This window comes from Centroberyx gerrardi, chromosome 9 (genome assembly GCF_048128805.1).
Source record: "Centroberyx gerrardi isolate f3 chromosome 9, fCenGer3.hap1.cur.20231027, whole genome shotgun sequence".
Lineage (NCBI taxonomy): Eukaryota > Metazoa > Chordata > Actinopteri > Beryciformes > Berycidae > Centroberyx > Centroberyx gerrardi.
Window position 1 is genome coordinate 11,466,846 of NC_136005.1, and position 19,084 is coordinate 11,485,929.

The 19,084-nt window shown below is 41.5% G+C and overlaps 1 protein-coding gene across 1 annotated transcript; it reads left to right on the plus strand.

Annotated features, from left to right (window-relative positions):
* The first annotated feature begins 5,736 nt into the window (after positions 1–5,736).
* On the plus strand, positions 5,737–16,775 carry lhx4 (LIM homeobox 4). Its single transcript, XM_071921821.2, has 6 exons — positions 5,737–5,815; positions 10,298–10,469; positions 12,882–13,084; positions 14,079–14,233; positions 15,338–15,509; positions 16,387–16,775. The coding sequence occupies exons 1-6, from the start codon at positions 5,737–5,739 to the stop codon at positions 16,773–16,775; spliced, it is 1,170 nt and encodes a 389-aa protein (XP_071777922.1).
* Positions 16,776–19,084: the final 2,309 nt, after the last annotated feature.

Here is a 19,084-nt window from a genome sequence, read left to right on the forward strand (position 1 = left end):
AGTAATATATAATTTAATAATTTCTTTATTATTATCTTAAGTCACCCTAGGATTCCTACAGGGTCCCTAAGGTTCCTCAGGGCATCTCCTCATTTAACAGTGTAGCACACAGCAAAGGTTCATCAGGGATCTGCATTGATTTCTGATGAGCCCCTGAACATGATGGGGCCACCCTCATTTTCTTCTATAGTCTATAAGACCTATAACAAAATTCCCAGCATCTAAGCCAAAATTAGTTGTTCTCCATCTTCAGTTTAGCCACAACTAGTTTGATTTTGTCTTAAATATCATATTTCTGTTTATTACTTCAAAGTAGGCCTACTGTTGATGACAACCTAAAATTATGGTCTTTATGTCACTGTCCCTTTGCTTTGTATGTGGCGTCCTGCTGTCTATATATTGTGTGTCAGTATAGTAAAACTGTAAGCTGTCAATCTATCTCTGCACCCTGATTGTGATTTTTCAACAGTTTTTTAATATTATAATTATCATGGCATAAATAGATAAGATAAATAAATAAAATAAAACCATCAGGCTTTTTACAGGCTATTAGCAGTTGGCAACTATGAGGCATAATACTACTAATACTACTACTACTACTACTACTACTACTACTACTACTACTACTACTAATAATAATAATAATAATAATAATAATAATGCATTCATCATTCATTCATCCATTCATTATATCTTACTTGGGGAATCAAGTGTTCCTTATTCTGATTCTGCCAGAGAAAGATATAATTAAGTTAGTTTACCTTCATGCTTCTGTTGTGCAATTCCTTTCTGTTTTTCCTACCAATATAGGCTTAGCCAACTTATTCAGAAAATAATACAAAAGGTCTGGGACAGGTTATTTGGACAGTCTCTATAAGCTTTTTTCATAAGACAAACTGCAGTAGGCTACTAGTTATGTACGAATTAGAGTAAATGAGGCCTATCACAGCTCCAGTCTGAGCAGAACAGGGCCAGGTTCAATCAGGGAATTGGAAAATATCATTTCTGACGGGAATAGATTCCGTTTGTTCAACCAATCTCCTCTACTAATTACCCAAATGGACAGGAGCTGTCAGGAGACAATAACTATTCCCTAATAGAATTTGCTCCCCAAGTGCAATTTAATTTTCTCCGTGCTCTCTCCTAAGGTTTCCCCCTGGCTTTCTGTCTCTCTCTCTCCCTCTGTTGCTCTCTGGGTTTGGGATGAAATGGTGAAGAAGCCGCTGTGACACCGAGCCGTGCCACCTACAACTGACAATGTTTTTGTCGGTGGAAACCGGAGAATATGTTAGACTGCCGTTTCTCTGCAGGGTTCACGGTGAAACAAACCTCACCGGGATGGAGGAGGAGAAGAAGAGGAGGAGAGGAGCCGCGCAGCCTCGGCGAGGCGGCTGCAATCACCGGCGTGGTGCGGTGATTAGGTAGGTTTGCACGATGTTGTTTACAAGTTGCTTTTATTGATAAAAAGAAATGGATAGCCATGTTCACTTCCGTGGTGCGTGCTTTGTTTACCTAAAATATCAAATCTCTCCTCAAGTGCCGTCAGTGAGATCAGAACAGGAGAGTCTAACATATTTTACATCTATTACAGCCTTTATAGTGAGTTTTAACGGCTGTGCTGTAATGATTTGAACGCAGAATTAATATTAAGTTCTTTGTGCTGCCATCATTTATAAACTGCATTTGATATTTTACTCATTTGATGTCTTTTGTTGTTGTTTGTGTGTGCGTGCGTGTGTTGACTTGTGTAAATTGAGAAATAACATGCAAAAGCTGTAATATATATATAACAAAAGATTCAACTCATTAATTCAATGTATTGTTTGATCTTTTGGCTCATTATAAACCAGACATCAGAGCTTATTTCCTCCCACATAGCTCCCAAGTCCCAGACCTAATGACGTAAAGGTGCTGCTCAGGTTTTGTTGCTGCCAGTGTACCTACTGCAGGGTGAAATATACATGGAAATACAGTTTTACCTGCAGCACCTGGGTTAGATCCACATGAGCCTTTCCAGCCTCCTCAGCCTGGTGGAAACGCACGGATGTGTTTTAGAGACTCTCGCTCCCTGAGTCTTTGCCCGATAAGATGGATTTGTGAATCGCAGATGTCAATGAACTCATCCACTGAAATATTAGATCTAATTAGAGGTGGCTGGGTCAACAGTGGTGGCAAAGGAGTCGCCCTCTGCTTGAGTTATTGCTCGAACGCTTCCTCTATAGGTTTTTTTTTTTTTTTTTTTTTTACAATGGCACCTTGATCATAGCAAAAGATCAGTCACCTCACCACTCTCAGGCTTCACTCACAGCTTCTCTTTAATGATTAATATTAGTTCAGAAAATGCTGATGTGATGCAATTGTAATTGTTGAAAAATGATTATTTTCCCTCCTCCTTGCTTTGCTTTTTGTGTGGAATGGCATGATGTAAGAAACAAAAAATGACATTTCATTAATTTCTAGCCTAGACGTTTGGCCTATACGTTTTAATTTCTGCGTACAGTATAGGCTATTTGCCTGGCAGTAGCCTAATTGATTGGACGCCTTATGTCAATATTTAAAATGTATTATTTTTGTAATTTGTCATTTGTTTGAAGTTCGTATTGTATCGTGATTCCACCTTTATAATTAAATATTAATAATAGAATTAGATATAATTTAAATAATTAAAGTATATCTGTCATCATGTGGTCTTATAGGAAAATATATTCTCTGGAAATCTGAATAGATCCAGATGTGGAGTGTTTTGGCTCAGTCATGTTCTCGTTTCTTTCACATTGCATCAACCAATGTTTGACGATGACTGTTTGAATAAAAGACACCAAGCATTTCGTGTCCCACTGAACCAGATGTGCGCGCTCTGTTTCTTTCCCCCATTTCACATCCGTCAATTATTCTAATTGTGTGACCCTTTGCTGACAGGTTAAGAGCATTTTTTTTATCTGCATTGTATTTAAAAGCAGCTAAAGGGTCTCAATACCAACAATCAGAATAATTGAATAATCTTGAGGGAAAAGTGTATAATGAAAATGAAAGTAAGACGAGATCCCTTGCCGCTAATGGAGGGATGGATGGATGGATGGAGGGATGGAGGGATTGAAGTGTGGAGGAAGGGGACACCTGGCTTGGGGAGACTGGCTTTGATTCAGTTGGATAAAATTCCCGTAATATCCCAGCCTCCTTTTTTAATCAGCTTGATGTGCGTTTTCATTTTACTAAATTACATTTGAAACATTAACCACACAGGCGAACGGCTTATGGGATTGTGGCTTCCTATAGGCCACGTGCCATGTGAAACAATAGAATAAACAGTCCATAGTTTTAAATACTGGGAAGGAGATGAGAATAAATCATCATAATGCACTGTGGAGAAAATGTACATTGCGTTACTTGTTTCAAGTCTCGTTCCCTCCCAATGCAGAAAATGAAGTTTCCAACACCATGTCGTTGCAGGCTCTTTGGGCGCTGCACGCTGTTCACAGCTGACTAAATTCTGCACCTGTTTTGATCCAGTATTATTTGGTAGAAATATTTTTTCCCACCCCAAATTATTATTATTTTTTTTATTCAATTTGCTGACCTGTCCCAGAAAAGCAAGACCCTGTTCAAAACTATTTATTTTGACTTGCACAATTTCTGTATTTCTGTATTGAATGCATGAATCCTGTATTCCCTATTATTATTATATTATAAGTGTATATTATTATACACTTACGATTATTATTATTATTATTATTATTATTATTATTATTATTATTATTATTATTATTATGCCTCATACTTGCCTATTGCTGATAGCCTGTAACAAGCCTGCTGATTTTTGTTGTTTTATTTATTTATGCCATGACAATTAAAAAACAGTTGAAAAATCACAATTTTTAAGTATAATATAAGGCTAGATTTGTGTGAAACGCCGTTTACGACAGCCATATTAACCAGGTAATATTCTATTCAAACAACAAAAACAATGTTGAATCTCTGTTGTAGCCAAACGGGCCGCCAGGTAGCCACATGTGACTGAACAGATCAGGTTTGTGTTGTGAGCTGATCTGGGACTGAAGACGGACTCATTGTTGATGGAAACAACCTGCGTGGGAGGCGGACCGGGAGAAAGCTCCACTGTGTGCATTTCTTTCCATGCTTGAAGTAAATTGGAAGCGAAGATTGAGTTCATCTAGCCTGAACTACGAACCCTCCGGGGGGAATATCTTATCCGGCGGAGCAGCCTCAGACGATGGGGTTGAAATGAACAGTGTCAGGAGGCCCGCGCCCAGACTCCTAATCCCGCCTGTCACGCGCTCCACAACACGGCGCACAATGCCGGCACCACTTGTAAAGAGTACAGTCTACACAGGTCTAGATGTTGTGGATTTGTCTCAAACGTATGTTAAAATAATATCACTGTTTTCACATGTAAATCTATACAAACTGCTTGATATTTGCACTCACACCTATCAGTGACAACTCAGGTTGCCCATCTTTCTATCAAAAGAACAGAGTTTACCCACCTTTATAGGCTGGCATACATCTGTCTCAGGTAAATTCATAGTAAACATCATAGTTAGTGTATCAGACTGATGTAAGTTATATGCGGATAGCTCTTTTTAAGGGAAAAGCATGAATGAATGTTATATTTCTAGAAATATAATTTATTTGTGGTTGGTTACCTTGTGAAGATCACCGACTGGAAATCATAGTTCGCCCACCTTTTTATCTACAACAACACGGCCTGTCTCAGTCTGACGGTCTAAGATTATTTTTGACTGCGAACACACGTCTTCCAGCTAAATTTAAATACGAATAAAATTGAACTATGTAATTAAATATCACCGTCCCACCAGCTGACCATCCTTATCACCTAAACAGTAATTTCAGGCCCAATGCTTAGTGCATGAGTCCAGTAAGCCAGGGGTTTCCAAACCCTTTCATATAAGGAAGGACCCCCAAATAGATAGACATGAGACCGCAGACCCCCATTGTATAGGATTTTGAAACACCACCAAGAGATGTTTTTAAGGATAGAAATTGCAGAACTGTCTATACTGTAGATGGGGAGGTAACAACATTGACAGTGAAACCTAGAATCACAGCACCCATCCTTAATCACTGTCTTATTGTTTTTACTTGTAAGGAGAGAAATAAAAGTGAAATTACACTATTCCTCGTTTTGCTTTGGGGACCCCTATCAGCCCCCCACCCTCTGCCTCCAAAAAGGAGCCCTGCTGGTCCCGGGCCCCTTTGGGAACCACTGCAGTGAGCTATTTATGGTCTCCACATGAACAAGGTCCCGCCTCCCTGGAGACATTTTTACACCACGCTCGATGCCTCTTCTTCGTCTTTTCTTTACTGTACACCTATGGAGGAGCCTTTCCGCCCCGGGGGCCTCCTCTTCCTGCGCTCCTATTGGCCCCCGGCGAGCCTCTGCCGCGGTGACGTCAGGCCCCGCCGCCCCTGCAGCGCTGAATGGACCAAGCAGCCTGTCTGATCCACTCCAAAACAGCTCAGCACGGCACGGCACAGCACGGACAGCATCCCGGGAATAGAGAAATAACGGGGAATAGAGACTTGACGGGACGGCGAGGAGATCTCCACGAGCGGAGAAGGGCCTCTGTGAAGCATCATCATCACCACCACCATCATCATCATCATCATACTTTTTCTTGATAAGACGGGACGGGGGAGTGCGCCCACCGTGTTGCGGGTGTATGTGCGTGCGTTTGTCTCCCGGTTTGGATCACGATGATGCAAAGTGCGGCGGTCCTACCGACAGAGAGTCCTGTAAAGGGTTTACCGGAGATTCTCGGAGTGCCAATGCAACGTAAGCTTTTTTCGTTACCTTCCTTTTTCTATCGATTATTTCATCGGGGAACCGGCTGCCGAGCATAACCAGTGCTGCGGGGTTTGTGCTATAGAGGAGAGGGGCTTGATTAAAACTCGGCCGAGGACGAGGAGAGGAGAGGCTATCAAACCTCCGACTCTTCCTCTGCCAATACACACCACTGATGTGTCATGCTGCTCAAATTACAATGTGTGGAAAGGCTGCTCAGATTATAGTGTGTTTCATGGCATCAAAGCCAAGTATTCAGTGTGCAATTGCAATGAACAGCCCGCATGTCCAATTTATCTTTACTGCCTCGCTTTCTGCAATAGGCTGCAACACTTGACTTGTGCACAGGATGGCATTTTGGTTATTTCCCCCATCCATAGAAAAAGAAAAAGCCATTTGTCTCATTTCAATCAACACTGTGATATTATACTGATGATATATATATATTTGGCCTCAAACTTTCCTGATCCCCTGCATCCTCCCTCAGGTTGCTGTAGTGAGTCTCTCCATGCCTCCAGGCAGCTGTTAATTTGTAAACGAGCCTGCATGGTCAAGAGATCAGACGCAGTTGTCATCACCCATCAGACAAATACCCACTGACTTTGATTGACGCTTATTACTGGGTCAAATAGACGCCTGATACATTTATTTTTGCTTTTTTTTGTTTCTGAAACAAGGCCCAGGCCTGCTGAAGTGACACAGTTTGTGCTTTTACAACACAATTAGGAAGGCGGAACTAAATCAGCATGATTCAATTCGTTTTGGTCATTATTTAATATATGCATAAGAGAAACATTTTAGAGTTATCTATCACCAGTTTGTTCCATTTTCTAGCTCTCAGCATCAAAGGCGAGAATTACCTTTTATTGGCGCATCTGCTCTTTATCTTCGCAGCATGTTAATCTCTGCCGGGCCTTTTATAATCTGATCTCGCAATCAAGATGGAAGTGGAATTGGATAAATTTCTGCTCTGACCTAATTATTCAAAGGCGAGACAGTAAAACGTACAGATGGGCCTTTTCTAACAGGCTTCCTCTCAGAACTGTTCTAATCCACAACCAAATGGGATAATGCTGTGTGATGAGAGACATATTTCAGCTACATGGGTTTCATTAGACAATAGACAAAAGTTGGGGTACAACTGTACCTGCAGCTACCCTAAATCTACAAACACGTGTCACTTATTGTGAATATTGACATGAATTTGGGTTCCAAATGCCCCAAAATACACAAAACAAGTATAGGTTTATTTGCTTTGTGCTACATTACTGCCACTCTTTTTACGATACAACTGAATACAAAAATACTGGTGAAATAGGAAAATTATGTAACTCCTCATCTAGATCTCCCCCCAACCTGCTCAACAGAAATTTATTTAACCCTCACCCAAAGAAAACGGCCTATATGTGGTCGGCTTATGCTCTTTAATTTTATAAATCGAGGCAGATTAAAAGATTGGATAAAGATCCTGCCACTCAGCCCCTCGGTGCCTGCATTCATCCTGGATTTAAAACCGGATTATTCTAGGAAATAAAAGCAAAGGAGTCTAAACATTTCTATCATGGATTCTATATGCTCTGCTGAATCAGGGCAATTATATTAAAACCATAAACATCTGACCTGTTAGTCTGAATTAGTCTGAATTATAAATGTTTTCCTCAGTTTAATTAACACACATCATACAGGCTCTTTTTGACAGTTGCTCTGTTCTCAGTGAGAGGTTAAACTCATATAGAGGCTACTTGACTTCCTTTTAAAAATCCTGCAAAAACAAATTAGGTGTTGAACAATTCAGTCACATTATCTTTGGAAATGTATCTGTGTGCTTCAGTTCAGTTTATAGGTGAAATGATGGAAGCGATGAGTCTGGCTTATAGTGGAGAGTAGTGGGCAGCAGATACCAAGATATGAAGGCCTGCTGAGCCCGTGGGCAGCGAGATTTACTAGCCCTGCGTGTGTGTGTGTGTGTGTGTGTGTGTGTGTGAGAGAGAGAGAGAGAGAGAGAGAGAGAGAGAGAGAGAGAGAGCAACACACACACACACACACACACGCACACACACACACACGCACGCTGGTCGTTGCCAAGATCGTGCTGCTTTCCTTTCAGCACCACATCTCTGTAAATGATTCCAGTCAGGTTCATGCAGCTCACACTTTTCCTCCACAGATATTTTAAATACTTCTCATTTCCCTGCATTTTTGAAAAGCCGGAGTGTTTACACACACACGGCAGTTATTCCATCCAAAATAAGTGTCTCTTCCATCTGTCACGCTTTACTTATGGATTCACTTGCTGCTGGAGAGAAACAAAGCCAGTCCGTGCTAATCCAGCTTTGTCTGTCCAGGAATGTTGCTCTGTATTGATTTTATACATTTGTTTGTCTTTTGGTGATTTTCATGCTGCAGGCTGAAGCGAGATTGGCTGAATTATTCCTGCAAATAATTTTATTTTCTGCCCAACAAAACATAAGCTGATCAAAATATTGTTATATTCATTTTCTGAATTAAGCGGGAAATTTAAACGTTCTATATTTGGTCCTAAAGCAATATAATACATAATAAATTACACCTTTTATCACACATTTTATCAAAAATAAATTGTAATCATTTGTACAAATCTATAAAATGCGTGTGCATGCTTTTACACATCATACGCCTGCTGTCTTGACCTCTTTGTTGCATAAGCGGAGAGCTTTGTTTTGCAGACTATGCTGTGATTAGATTAACCATAAGGCTTCCTGAGCTTCAGACGGGTATTGTAAGGTGATTACACCGCAGCCTGCAGCCCAAATATTTCCTCTCGACAGTAACCAGGAAAACTGAAACTGTGTGCGCGTTCACTGCTGATTTCTCACGTTTCTTTGCTCGAGTGCGAGGTAATTTTCAATTTCTTTAGGCTAGACACTTTTCCCCGCCATTGATTTTGAATTATAGAATATCATGTGGGTGTTTGGTTTGAGATGCCTCGACCAAGGCAATCCATCTTAATAGGTAAAATATAAATATATAGTAAAATTGCGGGGCTACTTGATTAAGAAATAATTACAAAAAAAAATGTTCACAGATGACAGTCAATAGGATGAGGCATTTCACGTAGTAGTTCGCTGATTGCCTGCTAATTTCTAATGATAGGACAACGGATGTAATTATAATAAGAGGAATAACACTACGAAGGCTATATCAATTAATCTAGCTTTAACCTATATCTATCGATAACATTGTGAAATAGATTAATGTATGGAACTTGGCCGTTATTGAACGTCATGTATTGAGAGGAAGAATGTGCAGTGTTTTGGATGAACATTTGATTTTTTCATACATTAATAAATTGAATTCTACATTTTTAAACCTTTATATTGACAGTAATAGAGCTTCGGCAGGCATTGATTAAATTATGGAATATTATGATTGTGTGGGCGCTCTATCTCTGTTCTGTAGCCTGCTGGTGCTTTCAAATTGCAGTTGTGTTTTTGACAATCGGAGAAATCAGAACCTAATTTACATCCCGCCTCCTAACCCACTGACGGTACTTACACTGAAGTGTTGGGGCCGGTGCCATCATACTTCCCATAAAGCCATTCAGAAAGATGATTAGGCTTCTGAACAACAGAACTACTTCATTATGAAAAATCAATATGTTTGTCATAACAACGCATCCTGCTGTAGCTGCTGGGAAGCCGCTGCACTTTCAGCACCTTGGACAGCTGCAGGGAAGGAACCGGACTTATTACACAAAGCGCGTCAAATTAATAAAACAAAAAATAATGACAAACTTTATTTGTGTCGCACTTTTTTTGTGCTTTAACAATTAAAGTGAAAGCAAAACACCATACTCATTAAATAATTTAAAAAGAGTAAAAACAAGAAGACATCAAGAGATTAAAAAAAAAAAACAATAAAGGGGAAAAACAATAGCCTATAATAATAACAAATAATACGATAAAAGACATCAAAGCCTTGATCAAAACAGAAAATACTGAATGACTAGACTGTTGAGGTTTTGAAAATCTAAAACAAATCTGCACTGTCTTCTTGTAGCTGTATATTGTACTGTATATTCCTTGGGAAGTCGCAGCATCTCGCTTGATCAGCTATAGGGATTAATGCAGAAAAACTTATGCAACTCTCCATTGTCTGATCTCGGATGTTGCGCATTTCAGGACTCGATTGTAACCCGGATGTAGTGGAGGATAAATCCACCTAAACTCAGTTCACCCACTTTTTTATTTTCGGAATAGAGTTCATAAACCTATTTTTGGCTGACACAAATCTTTAAATTCATTGTATGCATCAGCATATGAAGATAAGGTCCTTTAAGGTTGGGTTAAATTAACGCTTTTCTGAGAGTACTATTGAATTTTGTTAATATTGGTGGCTGTTTTCCTTATGGTCACGTGTTATTTTTTTTAATTTACCACTACATGACTGCTTGCTGAGTGTAACCTCGTGCTCCTCTGTGTGTTTCCCCTGCAGAGATCCCCCAGTGTGCGGGCTGTAGCCAACACATCCTGGACAAGTTCATCCTGAAGGTGCTGGACAGACACTGGCACTCCAAGTGCCTCAAGTGCGCCGACTGCCAGACGCCGCTGGCGGACAAATGTTTCTCCCGGGCGGGAAACGTCTACTGCAAGGAGGATTTCTTCAAGTCAGTACACTCTGCTTTCTCACTGTTTAATTGGCTCGTTACTAGTAGAGAAGGGAGTGCATTACTCGTTACTCATGGCAAAAGTAGTTACACGTTATATTTCCGTTACACCCTCAAAATTGGATGTTGCATCTTCTCTCGCCTCCAAAAACGCAATTGGTTTTCTCTCTTGCGAATGACCAGGGGGAACACATTGATGTCCAGTATATTTCTCGTCGTTTTGATAGATAAAATCAAAATGTATGGAATATTTGCATCTAGAGAAGGTCAATTTGACTTTAATTTCTGATCTAAACTAGCTTGGTGCGAGAGGAAAGCCACTGATTCAGACGGAAATTAATCGGATAATTAGGCTGTAGTTTTTGTCTGATATTGAGAAAATAGCGACTGATTCCTTGATTGGCAATTATACAATTTTACTGAAATTGAAATAGGCTAGTAATTCGTTACTCGTTACTGGGTTAAGAAAAAGTATTAGCTACTGTCAACACCCAACATCGCTGGATAATCAATTATGTCCATTTCTTACATCTTATTGTCCAAGACTCAATCACCATTGCTTTTTCTTTTTTGGAAAATCTTGACGTGAATAATGAACAGGTATGAGGAAATGACGTAAGATGAAGGTTTCACCAGATGAAAAGTGATGGAAACTGGTTTGAGGAAGTAAATGTTTTTGTCGAGTTTCCCCGCGTTTAAAGCGTTTCCTCTTCGACAAGTGACAAATCCATAATGCTCTGTTGAATATTATTATCGGGGTGATAGTAGGCTAATTCTTATTTTTTTCTGATTCTAATTAAGCTTTTTACCAGCCATCCATCAGTCCACTAGTCTATTACAGGTGGATATTATTGTTCAGGCTTTATTCTGTTCACGGCACCACACACTGGACAATATTTCATAATTTATTTCATAATTTTTTTTACTATAAATGCTGACTGTATCCATTCAGCATTTATAATTTGATTTATGCATAATAGCTTGATATGCCAATTTTTTAGTGTGCAGCTCTGTGTTGCTGTCCTAGTGTGAATTTGAATATGGGTTTTCGTTACATAGAAAAAAACTAAATTTCAACTCCAAAGACACTCCATTGACAAATTATCACAATGGTGCTGCAACCCAACCTTCTCATTTTCTGTTTTGTTGTCATTTTGCTTCTTTTATCATTTATCATCTTTCTCTTTCTTTCTTTCTTTCTTTCTTTTTTCTTTCTTTCTTTTCTTTTCTTTTCTTTAACGATTGGATTTCTGAGGCATTAAAGAAGAAAATTAAGTTTGACTTTTATCCAAAACAGGATCAGCAGCTCGGGCTTTTTACTAAATCATGTTTGAGAGGTTTTAATGCCCAAAGCTTGAATGAGACCTAAAGAGCCCCGGAGTCCCAGTGAGAGCTAACTGTATTAGCCGGCCCAGGGGACGACAGGGGGGTGTTTCCATGTGGTGGGGGACACACTGGGATGTACAGGGGCATGGAAACACACACGCACAGAAACACACATACACACACACGTACACACACACACATACGTAGACCTGCGTAGCTATACAGTTGTGTGCTTCCCAGCAGTGATTTGGAGGCTTCACCTTGGTCTTTTTATTTCTGTGGATTGGCTGTGTGATTTAAAGCCTCTCCTGAGTCAGTACTTTATTGGTTCTCCTCAGGGTGTGTTTACTGTAAGCGCTGCTCCTCCTCCTCCTCCTCCTCTTCCTCCTCTTCTTCCTCCTCCTCCTCTTCCTCCTCCTCCTCCTGCTACTCCTCCTCCTCAGCTCTGGATTTCTCAATACCTCATTTGCAAACACACAAACATGCAAACATGTGTCCTCTTCCTCCTCTTCCTCCTGCTCCTTCTCCTCCTCCTCCTCCTCCCCCTTCTCCTCCTCCTCCTGCTCTTCCTACTCCTCTTCTTCCTCCTCCTCTTCCTCCTACTTCTCCTCAGCTCTGGATTTCTCAATACCTCATTTGCAAACACACATGCAACATGCAAACGTGCACGGACACACATACTCTCACAGATATGCACTTCTCCCTCTCTCTCTCTCTCTCTCTCTCACACACACACACACACACACACACACACACACGGTGCATTGATCCTCTCCATCCATCAACCTGAGGACAGGTCTATCGCTAACGGAAATGCATTCCTGTGCTGATTTTTCTCTCTGCCACAGCTGGCGCTATTATTGATACAGACACTGTGCCATCATTCTTGGCTGGAGTTGAGGAAAAAGCTGTCTTGCATGTGAAATTTTAATCTTGGTTGGTCTCACTATGCTCATCAGCCTGTAAACTGGATATAAATAGGAGAAGGATAGCAGGCTACACTGCTGATGTTGTGTAAGTATTTGCATCAAATTATCTAATGGCTGCTCTCTTTCTCTCTCTCTACCTCCCTCATCTTTGCTCCAGGCGTTTTGGAACAAAATGTGCATCATGCCAACAGGGGATCCCGCCAACGCAGGTTGTGCGGAAGGCGCAGGACTTTGTGTATCACCTGCACTGCTTCGCCTGCGTCATGTGCAGCCGGCAGCTGGCCACCGGGGACGAGTTTTACCTCATGGAGGACGGGAGGCTGGTGTGCAAGGAGGATTACGAGACGGCCAAACAAAATGGTAGGTCTGCGTGGATATGAAATATTAAGCAACAACTGAGGCCTGCCTGCCTCCACACAATATCTTTTGAGAAAATATATTAAATTGAAATGCATTGAGACAGATGGCTGAGTGCAACCCACTGTACTTTTATTCATCACAACCCAGAGTACATGAAATGAAAAGACAGATTCGTTACGATCATCATAAAAACAGTCAGGGAGAGTCTAGGTGACTCAGTGTTAAACGACTCTGGCTTTACTTTACTACGTTAACCTTATTTCACAGGGACTCGACAGATAGATAGATAGATAGATAGAAAGATAGATAGATAGATAGATAGATAGATAGATAGATAGATAGATAGATAGATTATTACGTTTATTGTACTTGAAATTGACATTTTGTTTTGATGTGAGTGCAACAGAGCTCTCCAAAAGATCTAATCTTTCTAATTTAAAAACTGGAATCTCCTATTTTATAATAAATAGTTAAAAATGCACAAAATCACAGTAGAAAATCACAGTAGAGGATATGACAGCTCAAGCTATATATACTGTATACTGAATGCAATGCAGTGAAGTGACTACTGGCTGTGGGTCTGTGTTGTTGGGTGTGTGTGCTGTGTAAAGCCCTGTTTTTCTTTCTTTCTCTCTCTGTCTCTCACTCTCTCTCTCTCTCTCAATCTCTCTCTCTCTCTCTCTCTCTCTCTCTCTCACTCTCCCTCTCTCTCTATGGAGATTTCCATGCATCTCTGATTGATTATGTAAAGTGAAGCAATGCTCTTATATGGCGGGCCCCCAATAACTCCGTTCTTCTGGCACTCTGGCTGGGCAGATTTATGTCCTCTGCTGTAGGAGCGGGACAGTTGCACAAGGACAATAATACACTTCCATACATGACCATTCACTTCATTTAATACACATATACTCTACACAAGGCCAAGGGCACCGCCTGTAACGGCAACGTGACGAATGTAAGAAGAAGTCAGTCACACTTGTAATGATGTTTTCAGATGATTCAGAGGCGGGAGCCAAGCGGCCGAGGACCACCATCACCGCCAAGCAGCTGGAGACGCTCAAGAGCGCCTACAAGAACTCTCCGAAGCCGGCGCGCCACGTCAGAGAGCAGCTGTCCTCCGAGACGGGGCTGGACATGAGGGTGGTGCAGGTACAGGCTTCACTCTCCTCTCACTGAGACTACTGCAGCTCTCTGTACTCCTGCCTCAGTCAAAAGTCTCTCTCTCATCTCCAGCTTGTGCAAAATGCAGCAGCTAGGATTCTCACTAGAACAAAAAGGAAACATCACATCATCCCAGTTTTAGCATCTTGTCATTGGCTCCCTGTTAGATTCAAGATTGATTTTAAGATTTTACTGATTTAGTCGTCAGGATGTCTGCACACCTTCACACCTTCAGAGTCTTCTCAGCAGGTGCAAAGGGAGAGGAGTGGGACTAAATAGAAAGGAGAGACTCCATGCACACTGTCTTGCAATACACAACACTTTACTGCTGAGCTGTCGGCTTTAGACCATCATCAGGGCAAAGCGAGCAGTACACTAAACACACAGGACAATTAACCATTAACAATTTAACCAATTAACCAATCACAGCATAGTCTTTTGAATCATTACTATTGGTTACAAATAGTACAAATTAGTACCAAAAACTATAACATTACATTAAGTATTTTAAGGAAAGGTCTAAATATTTATCCAAATAACCAATCACAACATCATCTTTCGAATCTTTAATATTGGTTACAGATGCCATACATCAATATACAAGTCTACAATATTATATCGAATATTTTGGGGGATTTTACTGATCACATTTAAGACACCAAGCTACAGTATATCACAGATGTTTTAACCCCATATGAACCTCAGGCAGTTTCCTATTGGCTGTTCTAAATTAAAGACTTAAAAAGAGGTGATCAGGCCTTCGCCATCACGGCTCCTAGACTTTGGAACGACCTGACTGAGGAGCTCAGGCTGGCTAAATCTGTATCATCTATTAAATCACTTCTTAAAACTCTTTTTATAGACACACTTTTATGTAATGCCCTTTTATTATTGTTTCTGACCTTCGTTTATGACGCTTGCATTGCTTTTATATTTTTCTTACCTTGTTTTTATTGCTTTTGCTGCTGATTTTATGCTTTTTTTTATCTGTTGCAAAGCACTTTGCAAATCTGTTTTGAAACGTGCTATATAAATGAAGATTATTATTATGGTTATTATTATTGTTAATATTATTATTATGATCTCTGTCAGGTGTGGTTCCAGAACCGGCGGGCGAAGGAAAAGCGTCTGAAGAAGGATGCAGGTCGACATCGCTGGGGTCAGTTTTATAAAAGTGTCAAACGCAACCGGGGAGGAACCAAGGTGGAGAAGGAGAGTTCAGCTGACGACGCAGGACTCAGTGACAGTGAACTCAGCTTCAGAGGTGTGTACTGTATGGATAACTGTAACCGAGCAAATATCTATTACTGTAGTGCTAAACAGGGACATTCCTAAAAGGGGATTGGTAAAAAGCTGTTAAATGACACGGTTCTCAGTGCCGCAGCAATTGAACGTATCTTTGTGGCATTTCATATGATTTCTTTTGTTCGTTTCATGGTGTTGTCCCCAGGCAAATCCGTAATGGCATTCTCATTTCACATTCCCCTCACATCTCGCTAAAGCCACTGACGCCACCTCCTCCCTCGGTTTGTCGCCATGATGGAGCTTATTGGAAAAGAGAGAGAGAGGGGCCTTAGTCGGCTGCAGTCAAACAAACGACATTTTAGACATCCCTGTCTTTTTATAGTTATTTAATGTTTGCAATCCCCGTTTTGGGTAGTCATAAAAGTCCTCAAGCCACTTTTAAAAAGAAGGCCATTTTTACGAGAAATGAAAACATGGTGACAGAAACTCTATAAAGCAGGTGAGGCTTTTAGTCAATTAGAGAGAAAGCGCTCTGGGGCATTGTTGTTATTGAAGCCGCCCAGGGGAGAGATTGAGATGGAAACAAATATTTTGTATTGCAGTAATTGCGCACATACAAACCTCCTTTGTTAGAGCTGAAGGTAAATCACATCCTCTTTCTTGCTTTCTCCTGTCTCTGTCATCAAGCTGTATCAAGCTCCTCAGCAGCTGCATGGCCCACTTACCTCCATGAAATCCACATAATATTGCCTCAATAAATCTCATTCATAAAAGCACTTAACAGTATTGAAAGATAACAAGTATATAATGTTCATGCAGTTGACAGCACTGTTGATGTGTCAGAGTAATAACCCCCCTGATGCTAAGTAATGGTTTCTCCCCATTCTCCTGCACAGAGGACCAGATCCTGTCGGACCTGGGCCACACCAACGGGCTGTACGGGAGCGTGGGGGACGTGGCCAACGGCGGGGTGCTGAACGGCGGCTTCTCTCTGGACGCGGCGGGCCAGCCCTACCACGACATCCGGGCAGGGAGTCCTTACGGTCTCCCCCAGTCGCCCTCCTCCATCGCCTCTCTGCCCGGCCACACCCCTCTCCTCAACAACCTGGGCTTCAGCATGGACAGTCTGGTGGCCCAGGGGGGGCCGGGCGGGGTGGGACAGGCTCTGAGGGCCATGGCTGGAGGCCCCACCTCAGACCTCTCCACGGGCAGCAGTACGGGATACCCCGACTTCCCCACCAGCCCCGCCTCCTGGCTGGACGAGATGGACCATTCCCAGTTCTGAGCCTGCGGCCGAAACGCGGCGTGGGTCGACCGCTGTGGGGAAACGTACGGGCGAAGCAACAGGGACAAAGACAGAACAGACTCACAAGGCTTTTTACATTTCTATCACCCTCCGAGACTCTGGTTATGTTTTGCGATGTTGGGTGAAGAGGAGGAGGAAGAGGAAGACGTGTGACTCTCAGTTCCTCAGCAGTCATAACAGTGAGGTAAAAGCGGGGTTCAGCTGTGCAGACGTACCGCGCAGCAGAAGAAGAGCAGTGAAGAACGCCTCGCCGCTCAGAGAAATGACTGGACAAAACACGACCGAATGTTCAATCTTAACACTGTATCATACAATTTTTGTTATCGACTGACTTTGTTTTGTTCTTTCACTCTCTGAAAATGAGACTGGATTTGAAGCGTCCAACATAAGGTTGGTGGATTATGCTCAGAGGGGAGGTATTACTGTCTCATCCCCCAAAAGAAGCCACATCATCCCTATCTATCAGCTACAATGTTAGGGCTACAATCTAGATGAAAGTCCCTAGACCAAGGAGGCACCTGCATGCTTCTGATTCAGAATGAGTAGGACTGCTGTCTGGCCATATCAAAGCCTTTACATTGGCATTGCACTTTACTCTCCTCTTCTTTTTCTACATGTATGGGACAGGAATGCAGAGGGAAAGAGAGAAAGAGAGAAAGAGGAGAGACATATGCACAAGGCAAAAACACAGTGTTTCATTGGGAGAGAAATTTACAAGAGCAGTGGCACAAGTGTGACTTTTGAACCATGCTAATGTTTTTTAATGTATTGCTGAAGCTTACATAACTAAGTTATTAGGAAGTAGATGGCCGTTGGTCTGTCTGTCCGTTTGTCTGTCCGTCTGTCTGTAGAAGCTGAGGTTTCCTCTGTTTGAATGAGGGCGAACACTGTTTGCTACACAGCAGGTCTCTCTTCTATATTTATAGGTGCTTGACTTGTTCTTGTCTGTGTAAAGGTCTTGTCTGCTGCTGACCTGAGAGCAGACTTCTGTCAGTATTATATTATCTGTTTCCAAACTCACCAGGATTCAAGCTTTCTGCTGGAGCACAGTCGAGAAGTGAGAACAGGTTTAGGGCTTGGAGAAATGCAATTCTAAACCATTCTGATGATATACAGTATAGGACATCACAATTATTAATTTCTTGTTTTGAATGCACAGATATATTGCAAGGCGATATCCATTTATAAAACATGCAAATTAACTAAAGATCTCCTCGTGAATATTAGTGAGCAAAATGAACCATTACACAAATATGAAACATTCATCTTACCCTCCGAGTGTTATGAATGTTGAGAAAAACTGGCTTCGTGTTGACAAGCCAGCTTCAGTTGTTTCCTCAATCTGATCCGAGCTTCTCTTGGTAATCTACTGAATCCAGCAGTGCTGCAGCTTTGTCTGCTATCAGCCTTCTTACGAACCCCAGATGTGGCATCAGCCTGTCCTCCCACTGCCTGACCTCCATGTCAGAGGGATTATGATCTTAACCCAGAGTCACACACTACGGCGGCTGATACTCTGGCTGTCATCAGTGCTGGCATGCGTCTTACAGTGCAGGCCGCGTCTTAGAGCCCCCCGCTGAGTGAGACAGGATGGGAGAGCTTCGTTATAATCTAGGACCCCCGTTTCTGATTCTCTTGAAATGCAATCTTTCTTTGAGCTGCTTGATTTGACCTGTTCCCGCGTGTCAAATCAGTTTCAAGGATGACATGAGGGAAGTTTTGCTTATAGAAAACATCATCATGATAGTATACTTTCTGCTGATACTCATGTTGTGTCTAATGAAGAAATAGTAAAATAACTCCTCCTGTAAAAAAAAAACCAAGATTTACCTGTTCGTTTTTATCTTTATCACCATTTTTTCTTTTGCAAAAACTTGCCAAATCCTGTTTTACCAGGTGAAAAGAGCATTCAATTTGACAGCCAGAAAGCAAATCAACAAACAGAAGCAACACCATTCAGAAGATGATATACAAACACATCACCACTACACTTTTGTTAAGTCTCTATTGCCTCAGAACTTTGCGTCTTAATTGTTGTAAATTTTGTACAGTTTGAAAACGTGTTGATCGTCTTGTTTCATGAGCGCTATTTATTATTGCCATGTGTCTTTGAAAAAGATGTAAAAGAGAGCACTGAATTTATTCATTTATGCCTTCTGTGCAATGGTATGAACTGTGTACAGTCAAATCTATATGAGGAAAATAAAGCTGAATTGTCTTTGGGTTACCCTTGGGTGTGTTTCGCTTCAATTCGTTGGCCTCCATCCGAAGCAACGCCGGCTGCAGCG

What these genes read in the sequence shown, in the direction of transcription:
- lhx4 (XM_071921821.2), top strand. Translation starts at nt 5,737, where the DNA reads ATGATGCAAAGTGCGGCGGTCCTACCGACAGAGAGTCCTGTAAAGGGT. An exon ending in TGGACATGAGGGTGGTGCAG is followed by an intron (nt 14,234 to 15,337) that starts GTACAGGCTTCA and finishes GATCTCTGTCAG; the next exon opens with GTGTGGTTCCAGAACCGGCG. An exon ending in CAGTGAACTCAGCTTCAGAG is followed by an intron (nt 15,510 to 16,386) that starts GTGTGTACTGTA and finishes TCTCCTGCACAG; the next exon opens with AGGACCAGATCCTGTCGGAC.